The sequence below is a fragment of the Dama dama genome, chromosome 18 (assembly GCF_033118175.1).
Source record: "Dama dama isolate Ldn47 chromosome 18, ASM3311817v1, whole genome shotgun sequence".
NCBI classification, from domain to species: Eukaryota; Metazoa; Chordata; class Mammalia; order Artiodactyla; family Cervidae; genus Dama; species Dama dama.
In genome coordinates this window covers 73,802,410-73,819,841 of record NC_083698.1, presented here as the reverse complement: position 1 = coordinate 73,819,841, position 17,432 = coordinate 73,802,410, and the positions used below count along the sequence as shown (strand labels likewise).

At 41.4% G+C, this 17,432-nt stretch overlaps 1 protein-coding gene across 4 annotated transcripts in view; it reads left to right on the top strand.

Moving 5' to 3' along the window:
* Positions 1-17,432, top strand: part of BLVRA (biliverdin reductase A) — a 47,398-nt gene that overhangs the window by 7,785 nt on the left and 22,181 nt on the right. For 3 of the 4 annotated variants that reach the window (XM_061165634.1, XM_061165633.1, XM_061165631.1), the window contains exon 2: positions 5,858-5,890. In XM_061165634.1, the coding sequence (XP_061021617.1) occupies positions 5,879-5,890 (12 nt within the window). In that variant the 5' untranslated portion in view covers positions 5,858-5,878. Of the gene's footprint in view, positions 1-1,383; positions 1,438-5,857; positions 5,891-17,432 lie in introns of those variants that run through there. The other variant, XM_061165632.1, reaches the window with a different exon arrangement.

The following is a 17,432-nucleotide window of genomic DNA, read 5'->3' as shown; positions in this document are numbered from 1 at the left end:
TTGGTGTACTAAAACATATCTTTGCTTGTGCCTGAATAGTTTGATATTTTCTATATGTCTTGTACAGAATGATTGTTCTTATAGCTTAACTGTTTACTTTTTTATCATCATAGAAACCACATCATAATACTTCAGAGTTTGAAAGGGGGCTTTAAATTCTCTCATCTGAAATCTGAGAATCTCAGCAATAGGGGACCAAGGTTTTGACCTGGACTTTCTTGGGTATCAGTGCCTAACAGCATGTATGGGCCCCGGAATGCCCTGCTCTCAACCCACCTTTAAAATTGAATTACACTCAGATTGTATTGTTTTGCAATTATTTGAGTGAATAAGCTGCTCTTTTAAAAAGGATGGACACACCCTTGTAAGTTTAAATACAGGATACCAGCTGTTCATTCTTAGTAAGAGTGCTTTGACTCCTGATACAACATTTCTTTCCTGTTATATCAAGGTCCGTCTAGCCAAAGCTATGATTTTTCCAGTAGTCATGTATGGATGTGAAAGTTGGACTATAAAGAAAGCTGAACGCCGAAGAATCGATGCTTTTGAACTGTGGTGTTGGAGAAGACTCCTGAGAGTCCCTTGGACTGCAAGGAGATCCAACCAGTCCATCCTAAAGGAAATCAGTCCTGAATATTTATTGGAAGGATTGATGCTGAAGCTGAAACTCCAATACTTTGGCCACCTGATGCGAAGAGCTGACTCATTTGAAAAGACCCTGATGCTGGGAAAGATTGAAGGCAGGAAGAGAAGGGGACTACAGAGGATGGGATGGCTGGATGGCATCACTAACTCAATGGACATGAGTTTGAGTAAACGCCGGGAGTTGGCGATAGACAAGGAGGCCTGGCGTGCTGCAGTCCATGGGGTCGCAAAGAGTCAGACTTGACTGAGTGACTGAACTGAACTGAACTGAATATCAAGATCACTCTCGGTGAAAGGGAGAAGGTTTTGAAATGGCCACTAGGAGTAATAGGAGGGTCATGGAGCAAGTGGGAGGGACTTTGAAAGCTGGGAGGGGAAGGACAGTGACATATGTTCAGACAGAGTGCTGAGGAATGCTTTACCTGCTGAGTGACGGGGACTCGGGACAGCTGGGCAGCAGCTTCCCTAGATCTGATAACCTGAGCCTTGTCCTCAATTACTTGTGTCTGTCTGCCCCTAAGTGAACCCACTGAGTCATGTCTGACTCTTTGCGACCCCATGGACTATACAGTCCATGGAATTCTCCAGGCCAGAATACTGGAGTAGCCTTCCCCTTCTCCAGGGGATCTTCTCAACTCAGGGATCAAACCCAGGTCTCCTGCGTTGCAGGCAGATTCTTTACCAGCTGAGCCACAAGGGAAGCCCTAAGTGAACCCAAGAGAAGCTAATAACCTCCAGGTAACCAAGCCAAACATGAAGAAAGCTAAACCAAAGAAGAAACAAAAAATAGAAGTGAGTTAGAATTTATGGCATGTCGGCACTGAAAGAGTGTCTTAGGGGTCATCTAAGTTGATTTACACTCATCTGCCCCCCTTTTTCAAGGTGCTCAGAGACCATGTGCCCTGACCTTAGTCACACAATAGTGGATACCCAAGCCAGGTCTAGAACTGGCCTTTGATTTAAAAAATTTATTTCTTTTGAAATATAGTTGATTTACAATATTTTGCTAATTTCTACTCTATGGCAAAGTAATTTAGTTATACATACATATACATTCTATTTCATATTCTTTTCCTTTATGGTTTATCACAGGATGTTGAATATAGTTCCCTGTGCTATACAGTAGGACCTTGTTGTTTATCCATTATATATAATACCTTGCATCTGCTCATTCCAAACTCCGAATCCATCTCTCCCTGCCCCCTCTCCCTCATGGCAACCATAAGTCTGTTCTCTGTGTCTGTGAGTCTGTTTCTGTTTAATTGATAAATTCATATGTTGTGTCATATTTTAGGCTCCACATATAAGTGATGTCGTATGGTATTTGTCTTTCTCTTTCTGACTTACTTCACTTAGTATGAAGATCTGTGACCCCATTTCCCTGAGGATAGCTTGTCTGCTGCAGGACATCTGAGGAGAGGCTTACCTACCTGAAAATGCTTTAAGCAGGTTATTTATGCCAAAGTGTTGACTTTTTTCCATTAACTTTCTAGTGAGCGACTTCAGCCTAAACTCATTTGTAATTACGCAGTAATTCAAAACTAACTTGAGATTCTTTTCTTGTTTTCTTTAAGTGGCTTCTCCTACAGAGGCATACCATATATTTCTGGGTGGGAAGGCTGAATGATTAATCCTAATTTAATTTATCAATTTGATGCAATCACAAGCACAGTCAGACTTTTTATAGGAAAATAGACTTTTTATAGGAAAGCTTTTCTGGAAGTTCTTACTAGAAAGGGAAGGCAAGCAATAGTAGTATTTCTACAAGAACAAAGGATTCACCCTTTGGTGTCCATCTGAAACCATCACAACATTGTTAATCAGCTATATTTCAATATAAAATAAAGAGTTCAAGAAAAAAAAGGGCAGAGGACTCGGGGCAATTTAATGATTTCTCCTGAATGTGGTTTGGGGTCAAGAGACAGAAATAGAAAGCAATGGTTATTACAAAATATTGAATATAGTTTTCTATGCTATACAGTAGGTCTTTATTTATGTTTCATATATAGGCATGTGTATATGTTAATCCCAAACTGCTGATTTATCCCTCACCCTCTTTCCCCTTTGGTAACTGTAAGCTTGTGTTCTGTGTCTGTGAGTCTATTTCTGAGGGTTTTTTTTTCTGTTTTGTAAATAAGTTCACATATCATTTTTTAGACTCCACATATAAATGATATTATATGGTATTTATTTTTCTCTGTTTGACTTACTTCACTTAATTTGATAATCTCTGGGTCCATTCATGTTGCTGCAAATGGCATTATTTCAATTCTTTTTATGGCTGAGTATTATTCCATTGTATATGTCCACATCTTCTTTATCCATTCCTCTGTTGATGAACATTTAGTTTCCTTCCATGTTTTGGCTATTACATATAAATTATGTATGTGTATGTGTGATATATATAATGGAATCACTTTGCTGTGCACCTTAAACTAACACAACACTGTAAGTTAACTGTTAAATCTTGAAAAAAAATTCATAATTAAAAAAAGGAGGGAGCAGTAGAATTGCTAGGTCAGAGTGCATTTGCTCACATGTGGAATTTTAATAGATGTTGCTAAACTGCTGTCTGTGGAGATACCTATCTATAGTTCCCCAGTGATGTTAAGGAATTCGCTGGTGGTCTAGTGGTTAGGACTCCGCACTTTCACTGCTGGGGCCTTGGGTTCAATCTCTGGTTGGGGAACTAAGATCCTACAAACTGCAAGGCATGGCAAAAAAAAAAAAAAAAATCAAAGATATTTGACTAACCCTCTGTGGCAAACATTCTGATCTTTGTCAGTCTGATAAAACATCTGGGTAAAGTCATTTCACAACTGAGGTTGAGCACTGTTTCAAGAGTCACCAGATTTTCCTTTTTTGGGAATCAGAGCATTACAGAGCTAGAAGAGACCTTAGAGATGAAGTCCAGCCATTCAGCCTACATATGGGGAACCTGTTTGACCCCGGTCACTTGAGTAGTCCATGACTGAAGCCAGATCAAACCTTCTATCTCTTGTTTATCATAACAGCTCTCTGGCTGAGTGTCAGACAGCCCTGGAAAGGTCTCTGGAGCATTCTGGGTTTGGCTCCAGAGCCAGGAAGCTGAAAGTTACAGCTCAGAATCACAACACGATGACTGTGAGGCCAAGTGCTTTAACCTACCCTGAACTTCAGGTCCCTCATATATAAAGTGGAGTTAATATTATTGACCTTTTTGTCAGTTTTCAAAGATTAGGTTCATGTAGATAAAGTAGCTGACCCAGTCGTCTCACAACTGTTATCCACCTCCTCGTGTTTTGTTATCTAACTTCCCCACCCACATGTAAGCCCCAAGGGACACTCACACTAACATTCTCAACAGTATAAGTAACTTGCCATAGAGTAATGGAGAGGATTCTGTGTGGGGCAGGCTCCTTCGGGAGCCCCTGTAGTCCAGACCAGTGCCCTGCACACGTCCTTGACTTAGTTATGGCTTTTTCTGGCTTTGCCGTCAGTGTCTTGGTTATTCTTTGGAGGTATTTTATGAACAAGAAGACATCACACCCATACTGACTCCCGAGGACCTGAGAAGAAAGCTCACCCTCTTTATCACTCACTCTCTGCTTTTTAGGGTCTGATTTCTAAGAAGTTCCTCTGTTCAAATTTTCCAGGAAACTTGAAAAGCTTCTGTTATGGCCAAAGGAGAGACAACATGTGTGCTGACTAGCTTGGGTCATGAGACCCACTGTCAAAGCAGGAAGGAGGAACAGGAAGGGAGGAGGGAAGGGAATTACAGAAAACCAGTTATTTTCAGCACACAGCCTAGGTGATCTGAGGAATGCCAGGAGTCAAGGCTTTAAAGACGGGTATTATTTTTGCTGTTGCTAGTCAGTTCATTTCACTATGCATAACCCTTCTTATATTCTGAAAGAGAATAAAATCAAATGCAGGACTGGTCCAAGGACAGGGGCTACCTCAGTTTTCCTTTCTGGAGGCCCTGGAGGGCTCTCCTTCCCCTTCTCAGCTCCTCAGGAGCATCCTTTTTGTTGGCATCCCGGACAACCCCTCACCCCAGGTGGAAGGGCTAGAGAGGCTTCCTAAGTCCCTTCTCCATCACTTCTGTCCCCCCACACTCACTCACCGTCTTAGTTAAAATCAAGTGAAAATTCTAACTGCTCTGAAAATGAATGAGAATGTTCACTCTTTGGGACCCATCTGTTCTACTCTCAATTCTAGTGATTCTCCAAGAGTGGTTCTCTGACCATCTGAGCATAGTCTCCTAGATGCCTATCGAAAATGCACACTCTTAGCCTCCCTCCCCTGTAGAAACTCTGGGGGTGCAACCCAGAAAAGCACATTTCCAACAGGCAGCTCCAGGAGTCCATTAAAGTTTGGAACCCCCAAACTTTGGAACCCCATTATTCTGCACAAGTTCCTTATTTCTTTCCCTTCTCTCTCTTGTTTCCCCTCATCTTCTCTTTTTCTTTCCTTATTCCCTGTGACTCTTGCTCACCTGTCTCCTCCCTTCTTCCTCCTCCTTAATGTCAAGGCTTCAGAGTAGCCCAGTGAACTATTTTTTTTTTAACTTTTATAGTTAAAAAAAATTAGTATAGTTCATTTACAATATTGTATTAGTTTCAAGTGTACAGCAAAGTGAATCAATTAATATATATACACATATATCCACTCTTTTTTAGATTCTTTTCTCATATAAGTCACTACAGAATGTTGAGTAGAGTTTCCTGTGCTATACAATAGGTCCTTAGTAGTTATCTGTCCTATACATAGTAGTGTGTATGCATCAGTCCTGATTTTTTAACATATTCAAGTCCCTGAGAAACTCAGCGAGGAGGGAAAAAAGAAGGTATACATTTCTTACTGCCTTGTTTGCCCCCATAAAAGAAGGGTAGACATGAAGCTACCTTCTCCAAGCCCCACCTTTGGGAAATGCATCATTCTTTAAAGTACACAGAGGCATCCCTTGCAGTATAGAAGAAAGCCTTAGAGGTTGGCAGTATTCTTTAGAGAAACAGTACTGGTGTGATGTCCCAGGGGGGGCCAGTGAGTACCTGCCTCAGATCAGACACCTGGGTCCCCTCACTGGATGGCACAGGTGATGAAGGCATTGAGGGAGATGGAGCCAATTGGACAGGAAGTGGGGGAGAATGGAGGTGATCAAGGAGGGTGTCTGCACAGAGCTGGGGGCGAGTGCCACCAAGGTCCTGAAACTCTGCTTTTGTTTTCACAGCTTCTACAGAAAGAGACCAAGATGAACACAGAGGTGAGCTCTCTAAGAGGACCAATTTAAGGATGCTTTTCTTGCAGCATGCTTCATTTCTCCTTCACAGAGCGTCTTCCCCTCCAGAGCTTTCGGAAACACCAGCACAAACTTGAAAACGTGTCCCCTGCATCCTGCCACGCACATGGCTCTGGTGATACGGGAAGAATTCGGCCCCTCTGAGCTCTTATCTGTGCCTGTCCAGCTTCAGTTAGATTAGAATTTATCTACCTCAGTTAATCCTGAAACAACACTCGTGGGCTGGGGTGGAGTGGGCTACAATGGAGCGTGGCAGCTGCTGGGCCCTAATGTCATTCTGGGGACAATTAACTCTGCTTATGAGGCTCTTCCTCTGCATCAGCTCCTTGTATTCTCACTTCCACTGAACCTGTTCTGCAATCCAGCGAGCTGCCTCATTTCTTTGTACCTTTGTTTTTTTCCTGACCAATCAGCCCTTTCTGCTTTCACTCCCTTCAGATCCAGCCTAGACCCTGGAGTCCTCTCTTCCACTATGACTGTGCTCATGCTCCCAGCTCCTTTCCCCTTGTCCTCTTGATCCTGCATGGCCAGCCTAGAGACCATGCCCAGAGGATGGTGGTCTTGGGTGAGTGGCACAGTTTCATGCACAGTTTGAAGCTGACAAACTTCTCAAAACCCTCATCTGGGTACTCAGCATGCCCACCAGGCCCCCTCCTTGGCCCCCAGACAGCTCTCTTTCTCTCTGCCCTGAATAGCCAGGTCTGGTCTTCCTCACTCCTCCCAGCTCCTTCCTCACTCTTAGCTTCTGATCACCTTTTACTTTACTCTTAGCTTCTGATCACCTTTTACTCTACTCTTAGCTTCTGATCACCTTTTACTTTGTGGAGAAAAATTGGAGCCATCAGACATCATCTCTGTCAATTTCTGCCTCCCCATCTGTCTTGTTTTTCTTCCTAGAGGAAGGTTTGTTTATCAGTGAGAGAGTTCCAGACTGCGAGTAAAGAAAATCCCAATTCAATGTGGTTTTTGTGCTGGAAGTCCAGATAGAGGGCAGGCTCCAGAGCAGGTTGATCCAGTGGCTCAGCCATCTCAACAAAGATCCAGGATCTTTTCATCTCTTTGCTCTCATCCAGGTGTTGGCTTCATCTGGGAGATAGTGGCCCTCATGGTTATAGGATGGCTGCCAGCAGCGGTTGGAGCTACATGCATCCTCATCCACTCTGAGTGGGAGAAAGAGATGGATTCCTGCAGCTCTCCCAGAAGAGTGGGAGCCTCCTTTCTTGAAGTTCCAAGTGCCTTTTTAGGCCTCATTGGCCAGATCTGGGTCACATGCCCGTTCCTGGACCAATTACTGTGTCAGAGGAGCCAGGATTTTGCCAACTAGCCTAGACTAATCAGGCTCAGCTAGAGCATCTTCTCCTCTACCCCAGAGCTGGATCTGGGAAGAAGAAAGGGGAATGAAACTTCAGGAAAGGACCTACTGCATCGCATCCCAGATATTTCTTGTGAATGTGGGTCAATTGAAAAAAATGCAAAGTCGAGAATTATGTTTTATGGGAAAACTTACTGAGAACTTAAGCCTGGGCTGCAGCTTCTGTTATATCTCTGAGGGACTGCTCTAAAGAGGTAAGGGACGTGCCAAGGATATATAGAAGTTTTTGCAAACAAACACAAAAAACAAAAAAACAGGTAGTTGGAAGGTAATCAAAAGATTACTATTAATTAAAGGAAAACAATTATCTCAAATTAATGAATTTATCACTTTTGTGTGTATGAGAAGATGCAAGAGTCTAGGATTATTGAAATCATTCTTTTGATATGCACCTTAGCTATCCCAGACCAGTATCCTACTCCTTCCCATCCTGAGGGGGCACCATTGTGGGTATCTTCAGAGGCTTATGGCTTGGTGGCCTCAACATCCTTTGTTTACTGGCATGACAAGGAACACTGTCCACACTCAGAACTGAAGACTCTGCTGCCTGTTCAGGTTCTGTACCACCTGTCTGAATTCCTCTTTGACCAGCTGCATTGTTCAGCTCGTTTCTACTAGTTCTTTCCCATCAGCATTTCCAGCTGCTTTAGTTTTTACTTTTTCAGAACGAAACAATGCCTGAGGTCTTCTCAAGCTACTGTAATCCTATTTTCTCATCCCCTTCAGAGGGGGGGTTGTTGACATGCTCAAACTGCTGTAGTCTTCCTAGCATTATACTGAAATTCATCTTTAAAAAGTAGTTTTTAAATATAATTCTAAAAGAAACAGGTACCTCTATGATCATAGCAGCACTGTTCACAATAGGCACAACATGGAAGCAGCCTAAATGTCCACTGACAGATGAATGGATAAAGACGACGTGGTACATGCATACAGTGGAATGCTACTCAGCCAGAAGAAGGAGGAAATAATGCCATTGCCGCAACATAGACACAACTAGAGATTGTCATACTAAAGTGAAGTAAATCAGAAAGAGAAAGACACATATTATATGATATCACTTGTATGTGGAATCTAAAATATGGCAGAAATGAGCCTATCTACAAAACAGAAAGAGACTCATTGACATAGAGAACATACTTCTGGTTGCCAAGGGGGAAGTGGGGAGGGAGAGATGGACTGGGAGTTTGGGGTTGGTAGATGCAAACTATTACATTTAGAATGGATAAACAACAAGGTCCTAATGTATAGCACAGGGAACTATATCCAATCTCCTGTGATAAACCATAATAGAAAAGAATATAAAAAAAGAATGTATATACATGTAAAACAAAAAACAAGTTTTTTAAAAAAAAATTTATTTTTGTAGTAGTGTCAATACACAGACCTAGAACAAAACTCAAAAGCTACAAAATGTTAAATAGTCAAAAAGTGAGTCTCCTCACTACCTCATCACCCCAGCCTCCCCTACCCCAGGGTTGACCTCTGTTAACCATTTTCTGGTGCCTCTGCCCTCTTATCCGAAGGCCCCATGACTTGCTCTAATGCTCATCGTCTTGGAAATTGTGCAGAAAGAGTAGGAACTTTGCACTCATATTAAGCTCATAGAGCCTGGCTCAGTAATAGTTCTGTCAATCATCAACCACCCCTTCTGTTCTATAATTTTGACTTTCCTTCTTTGGTGGCTTTTCTCTCTCAACCTTTTAAAAATATTCCCAGACCATGGGACCCCCTTTAACTAGCCTGCCTTCTCTTCTGCCTCTACTATGACCCTGTGACCCCCTTCTCACTTCCATTTCCTGTCTAATCCCTGGGCAGCCTGACATGGTCCTCACTGCTCCGGTAAAATGTCTCAGAGCTCTCTCTCTCTCTGGAAGTGATACCTCCCTTGCGTGGATTTCCATAGCCCTTTAATGATCATTTTTTGTGTGACCTTCCATTCTCTGACTTGGGTAGAGCTGTCCGCGTGCCTCCTTCATCTTAGCATCCCCACAGCATCTGACCTGGTGCCTTAAACACCATACACCATGTGTTCTTGCTGAGTGGCAGTTGACTCAATGATGGGATGATTCAGAGACGGTCTAGTCATCGTGTACAGCAATCCAGAGCTTGGGTGGATCAGTGAAAATGCAGAGGAAGAGAAACCTGCAGTGACTTGAGGCTGGCTGGAACGGGGAGGGAGGAGCAGGTTCTCAGCTGCAGTCAGCCCTTTGGCCTCAGAGGATTTGTCCGAGGCAGCAGACTCCCAGGATTTCCAGCACGTCATGCTGGGTGCCTGATAGAATTTGCGGAGCCCCTGGCCTTTGCCCAGAAGTTCAGAGCACAGTCTGTCAAGTGAGGCTGGTGGTTGGAGTCTAGCACAGAACATGAGGATCCAGGTCAGGGTGGGGTGGCCAGGTGGAAGTGCCCAGTTGGCATTCCTTCCTGGGTCTGGAGCTTGGAGGAGAGGACAGGTCACCGAGCACGATGTTGGAGCCTTCAGCACAACGGTGGTCTTGGAAACCTTAAGAATGAGAGGCACCCCTCCCCTACTCGGGGAACACAGGGAGGAGAGAAGACCAGGGGGACAGGATTGAGCATGGGGGAATGTGCACCACCAGGGTGCAGGATGAAGAGGGAAAGCGGTGAAGGGTGAAAAGGAAATCTTGCTGGGAGGTGAGGGAAGACAGGGAAGGAGTGAATTTTAAGAAGGCCCCCTCAAGTATCAAACAGGAGTGAGGCCCACGAGAATGCAGCCTAGGGAAAGCCCTTGAATTTGGCGAAGATCTGAGATGACCTGTAATGAGGCAGAGAGGTTTGGTAGAGAAACCCAGATTACAGCTGAGCTGGAAGGGTGAGTGGGGAGAGCAGACGCAGCTTGGAGTTGTGGAGTGTCGGCTGATTTGGGGGCAGTGGGCACCATCAGGAGCAGAGTGTCCTGGAGGGCAGACAGCAGAGGACACCCAACTCTGTAGTGGGGCCCAGGGAGGGAGCAGGGTGTAAGCCCAACTCTGTACAAACTGTAGCGTTCTCGTCTACTCTGAGCATTCCTCAGATTTTTATATCTATCTTAAGTGTTTGTATTTTGGATAACATACATTCACATGATTCAAAATTTTAAAGAATTTCATACAAACACACACAAAAACTTTATCCTGAGAAGTCCTCTTCTCTCCCAGATACTCTGTTCTCATGCGTCAAGGCAGCCACCCTTGCTGGTTTCTTGTCTGTCCTTCCAGAGAGAGTCAAAACATATACAACTATTTTTTTTCCTTCAGCCATTGCCCCGCCCTCCTTTTTTTTTGTTTTTTAACATAAACTAGAGCACACATCTTACACTGGTCTGTATTTTTCTTTTCTCACCCAACACTGTATCTTGGAGATTAGTCCGTTCCAATACATTAAAAACTTCCTTGTTCTTTTTTTACAGTTCTGTAGCATTCCATTTTCAAAGTATTCCATAATTATCTATCCAGCCTGCTATTAACAACATGTACTTTATATTCAGTCTTTTGCTGTTACGAGCAAGGCTGCAGTAAACCTGAGTCATTTCATTTATGTATGTGCTTTGAAAATGAATTCCCCCCCATCCCCAAGAAAGAATATTTGCATGTTAAATATTTCCAAGCTGCTCTCCGTAAAAGTTGCCTGTTCTCCTCATCCCCGCAACATATGAACATGCCTGTTTTCCCATGCCAGCCAATGTGAGGTCAAACTTACTGATTCTTGTAAATGAGTGAAAAACATTAGATTGTCCTTCCTGATTGTTTGCAATCATCATGCCCGTTCCTCGAGTGGGAACCCAGCACTTGCCCTCATACCTCCCACCTTGAAGTTCCGTGGTGATTTTACGCTTTCTTCTACCCTCCTTATCTCAAAACAAAATTTTTCTTTCTGAGTTGTCAGAGCATGTGTTCTTAATCTCAGAATCCCATCATCTAATCTTTAGCTCCAAACACTTAGCTTCTCTGCATCCAAGACAGGGAGAGCAGGCTCACTTTGTGATGATAAGTTGGTCCCCAATTAAGTTTTTGAGTCACTTTGCTGTTCTGTCTGTCCCTGTTCTGCTGTCTTGAAGCTATTCCTGTTCCTTTGTTTGTTAAAATGACACCTCTACAGGGCTGGATATATAGTGCATTTTATCAGAAGTTCAGGACAGCAGGGCATAGTGAGACAACTGAAATGGAATTTTAGACATTCTAGAAACCTGTTGCCCACCCCTCCGCTGGGCATATCTCACCATCTCCTTTCTCTCCATACTTCAGCCTCCTCATAATCTACATACACATTCCCCTTTCTACTCTTTCCTCCCATTTTCTCTGCTTTCTGCAGGTTCTCACCCTGAAAGTTTTAGCTACTAAATTGCAGAAGAGTTTAGCCATCTCTTTGACTTGTTTTTTTTTTTAGCATTGTCCCACTCTTGGTGACCGCATGGACTATACAGTCCATGGAATTCTCCAGGCCAGAATACTGGAATGGGCAGCCTTTCCCTTCTCCAGGGGATCTTCCCAACCCAGGGATCGAACCCAGGTCTCCTGCATTGCAGGCAGATTCTTTAACAACTGAGCCACAAGGTTTAGTCTCCTTATATTTGGAGATTTTCCAGTTATTGTTCTGTTACTGATTTCTAGTTTAATTCCATTGTGGTCTCAGATCAGACACTGTATGATCTATGTTTTTTTAAACTTGCGGAGTGTGTTTTATAACCCAGAATGTGGTCTGTCTTGGTGAATGTTTCGTGTATGCTCGAGGAGAATGTGCATCCTGCTGCTGTTGGGCAAAGCAGACTACCGATGTCAGTTTTGTCCAGTTGATGGGTAGTGTTGAGTGCGAATGTGTCCTTCCTGATTTTTCTGCCCATTCAATCTGTCCATTTCTGTTAGAGGGGTGTGGGAGTGTGATGCAGCTGTGACTTTGGATTCATCTGTTTCTCTCTACAGTTCTTTCAGATTTTATCTAATGTAGTTTGGTACCCTGTTGTTAGGTGCACACATGTTGGACCTTGTTATGGAATGCCCTTCTTGCAATTAACATAGATACTCCTGCTTTCTTTTGTTTATAATGTTAGCATGGTATATTTGTCTCCATCCATTTACTTTTAATCCATATGTGTCTTTATATTTAAAGTGGATTCTTATAGGCAACATAGAGTTGAGTCTTGATTTTTGGTCCCCTCCAACAGTCTTTATCTTTTAATTGATGCATTTAGACCTTTAACGTTCAAAGTGATTACTGATATAGGTGGATTAATATTTGTTATTGTTTTCTATTCATTGACTTTGTTCTTTGGTCGTATTTTTGTCTTCCACTCTTCTTCTGCCTTTTGTGATTTAAACTGAGTATTTTATATGGCTCCATATCCTCTTTTTTCTTAGCATATTGGTTATACTTCATTTTTTAAACTTTTTTGTTGGTTGTGCCAGAGCGTGCGATACACATTTACAACTAATTCAAATCCACTTTCAAATAATAACTGTACCACTTCACAGGTAGTGTGAGTACTGTAAAATAACAATAATCCCGTCCCTTCTTCTTGTCCTGTGGATCAGTGCTGTCTTTCATTTCACTTATGTATATGCATTTACATAAATATATACATAAGCATAAATAATTCAGTACTTTGTTGCTGTTATTATTTTATCTAGATCAATTAACAATAAGAAAAGTAAGGTTTGTATTTTACTTTCATTTAATCCATCTTCCTTTCTTTAGGTAGATCTGAGTTTCTCACCTGTAATATTTTTCTTCTCTCTAAAGAAATTCTTTTAATATTTCTTGCAAGGTAGGTCTACTACAACAAATTCCCTCAAATTTTCATTTGTCTGAGAAAGTCTTTATTTCTTCTTCACTTTGGAAGGGTAACTTCACAGGGTACAGATTTCTAGGTTGGTAAGTTTTTTCTTCTTGATGCATGAAATCTTTCACTCCACTCTCCTTGCTTGTATGGTTGTTGAGGAGAAGTTGGATATAATTTTTATCTTTGTTCTGTAGGCAAGGTTTTTTTTTTCCCTCTGGCTTCTTTCAGGACTTTTTTCCTTTATCTTTGCTTTTCTGTAATTTTAAAATGATATGCCTAAACCTCATTTTTTGGGGCAGGGCATTTATCCTGTTTGGTGTTCTCTGAACTTCCTAGATCTGTGGTTTGGTGTCTGATATTAGTTTAAGGAAATTCTTAGTCATTATTATTTCAATATATCCTGAGTTCTTTTCTCTCTTCCTTCTCTTTCTGGCGTTTTCATGGCATGTGTGTTAACACCATTTGTAGTTGACCCACAGTCCTTGGACATTCTCTTCTTTTTTAAGTCTCTGTTCTCTTTGCTTTTCAAGTTTTGGGGGGTTACTATTGAGATATCATCAGTTTTAGGGATTCTTTCTGGTGCCGTGTCTAGTCTACTAATAAGCCCATAAAAGGCATTCTTCATTTTTGTTACATTGTGTTTGATCTCTAGCATTTCTTTTTTATTCTTTGGCAGGATTTCTCTCAATTTCTTACATTGCCCATCTGTTCTTAGATGTTTTCTATTTTATCCATTAGATCATCATAGTAATCACAGTTGTTTTAAATTCCTAGTCTCAGTAATTTCAACACTCCTGTTATGTCTGGTTTTGATGCTTCTGTCTTTCTTCAGATTGTGTTTTTTGTCTTGTTATGGCTTGTCGTTTTTTCTTGGTCTCCAGACGTGATGTATCATATGAAAGGAACTGCTTTAAGTGGGCCTCGCATGGTGGGGAGGTGTAGGGGAGGGGACACATTCTACAGCCCCATGATCAAGTCTCAGTCTTCTGGTGAGCCTGTGGCTCTGCACTGTGAACCATAGAAGTATTTTTCAGTTTATTTTTCTTCCCCTCTTAGGTAGGGGAATATGGCTAGAGTGGGCTAGAGTTGGGTGTTCCCCTTCTCCCAAATGGAATTCTAGAGTAGCCTGGAGTTTTGTACAGTTGACCCTTGAACAGTACCAGGGTTAGAGATGCTGACTGTCTGTATAGTTGAAAATCTGCCTATAGCTCATAGTCCACCCTCCATACACACAATTCCTCCATATCCAGAATTCTGCATCCACAGGTATCAACCAGATTATCTAGTACAGTGATAATTTAGTATTGAAAAAAGTCTACATACAAGCACTGTTCAAACCCGTGTTGTTCAAGGGTCAACTGTTTTTCCCTACCCTGCAATCAGTTAGGGTCTAATAATACCCCAGCAGGTTAGGGTCTGGTTAACTAGTTTCCTGTGAGGGCAGTCTCCTTAGGAAGTACTAAGCCCTGGTATATTTCAAGAGTGATGCTTTTACCCAGTCTTGTTGGAAACCTGAGAGGAAATGACTCCAGTATTTACTGTGAGAACCTGGTCAAGCTCCTGGAGGTAAATGTCACGAAATTGAGAGGGTCTTCCTGTGACTGGGTCCCTCTGGAATTTTTAGGTCTCAGAGTTGTCCACACTGAGCCCCCGGTCACTCACCTGTCACAGTTCAGGCTTTCCTACTGGTTCCTGCTGTGGTTTCCACTCTTGAGTCTCTTCTCCGCCAAGTTATTCTCTGCATTAGTCCCTCTGTCTTCTCCAGTCGTGGGGGCAGCAGTTTGCCTCATGTTCTCACCTCTCTTAAGGATTCTAGAGGAGTTAGTTAGTTTTTCAGGCTGTTTAGCTGTTTATTTGTCAGGGTAGAGCGGCAACTTTCAAGCTCCTTACATGTGAAGTGGGAAACCAGAAGCCTTCATCTGTCTAATTTGCAGTTTCCTTTCAGAATGTGCCTTGATGCCTCATGTAAAATGAACAGACATAGATGAAATGGTCTAGCAAAGTCATTTTTCTCAAAAATGAAGTTCTTTCCCAGCGAGGAACTCAGTTGTTAATATGTCAGCATTTTCACCCATATCTTGTCCCTTGTTATCAGTTTTGCAAGGGAATGTTGTCTAAACCAAATTTGAAAGCACTTTCAGCCAGACACTATGCAAGCCAGGTTTACAAGTGTGTGCGTATCATTAATTATTAAAATGGAAAAAGTGACTTGTTTTCTTACAATAAGGAAGCTGTTTCTTAACCTCATGCCTCTTTTAAAGCTAATAGAAACCTATGATCCTCGTTGTTTTCTGTAATGTAGTAATTTAGTAGTTAATTTTAGGAATGCCATAAATATTCAGCCTCATAAGGAGATTGCTTGTTTCCTTTTCTGAGTGAAAGAAGAAACAAATATTTGATCAGCCTCATAAGGAAATTGCTTGTTTCCTTTTCTGAGTGAAAGAAAAAGCAAATATTTGATCAGATGTGTATTTTGGCTATTCAGTACAGATTTCTCTAAAGACTGTCCTTCTGCTTTTTGTGTATGAGACTATCAAAAATAAAAATTAAAAGCTAGACTTGTAAGCCAGAAGGCACTATCTAGTCTAAACGGCCTGTTGTCAGTTGGGCATTGTGGCCACAAGCTTAGAACTGCATTTCCCAAAGTTCCATTTCATATGTGAATTTGGCCAGTAAGAGGCACTCCCGGGAGATCTGGAGGCTGAAGAAAGAAATTTATTCAGAGGGCACAGTTGCTTTTTCAAGCTTTAGGCTGCAGATGCTCTCCTGAGGTCTTGGCTTCCAGGCAAACTCTTGAGAATCACTTGCTTGATTGCAGTAGGAGATGGTCAGTGATGGCTTCTCTGGATTTAGCTCCCCAGTGGTTGAAATGGTGATGTAAACCTCTGATTCCCCATGTTAAAACTCTGTGCTTAGAACACATTACTGAACCCTGACTGGTACCTTGAGCAGTTTATAAGTTACGTAACAACAGTAGTACAAAGTCAGGGAGAGAGGAAGTGAAAGGATGCTGTTGTAAGGTTCTTAGGTTTGAAATGGCATAATGTTATCTCAGTCATGACTTAGCGACTGAACAACAACTCTCATGAACACAGATGCAAACATTTAAAATAAGATTTTAGCAAATAGAATCAACAGTATATGTAAAGGATAATACATTATGACCAAGTGAGGTTTATCCTAGGAATGAAAGGTGTCATTGTGTCAACAGACCTTAAGAAGAAAAATATCACATGATCATCTCAACAGACACAGAAAAGACACTTGACAAAGTTAGACCATTTATGGTTTTAAAATGTAAGCAAAATATGAATAAATGGAAATATCCACATCCTGAAAAAGGATAGCTACCTAAAAATCTATAGCCAAGATCATTCTCCATGGTGAAAGAACAAATTATATCCCTGAAGATTAAAAGGTAAGCAAGATTGTCCTCTCTTACTGCTCCTGTTCAAAATCACACCCACCCAGTGCAGTCAGGCAAGAAAAATGAGCAAAGCACATACAGATTGGGAGTAAAATCATCTCTAGTTACATCTGACTCTATGGTCTATGTGGAAAATCTAATAGAATTACAAAAAAAGCTGCTAGAAGTAATAAATGAGTTCGACAAGATTGCAAGATGCCAAGTCAGTATACAGAAATCAGTTGTATGTCTATATACTCACAATGAACAATTGGAAATTGAAGGTAAAGCGTAATTTCATTTATAAATAAAATTTATAACAGCACTAAAAATCATAAAAATTTAAGTATAAATTTAACAAAATGGGTGCAGAATCTATCCACTGAAAATGACAGAGTGAAAGAAATCAAGGACCTAAATAAATGTATATATATACCATATTCATGGATTAGAAGATTCATTTTACTGAAGATGTTGGGTTTTTTCCTCAAACTTATCCATAAATTCAATATAATCCCACTCAAAATTCTGGCAGGAATTTTTATTTTATTTCATTTTATTTATTTAGTAATTGATTCTAAAATTTATATGTAAAGGCAGGAGAACTAGAATTTTGAAAAAGAAAATGAATTCACAGTAATGGACTTCCATACTTACCATAAAACTATAGTAATCAAGATGGCTTCCACCAAGGTACAAAGGCATTTCAATAGAAAAAGGTTGGCCTTTCTCAGTAAATTATATTAGGACAATTGGATATTGTATGCAAATAAAACAAAACAAAAAAGCTTGATGGCTTCCAGAGAAGATGACCCGTGAGCTGGGTTTAAGGACCCAGTATATTTAAAGACAGGCCTGGCATACCCCTGCCTAGTTGTACATAGTTGATACAGCCTGTGAAATGATCAGACGCCTTACTAGTGAAGATTTATAGACGGCAAATAAACACGTG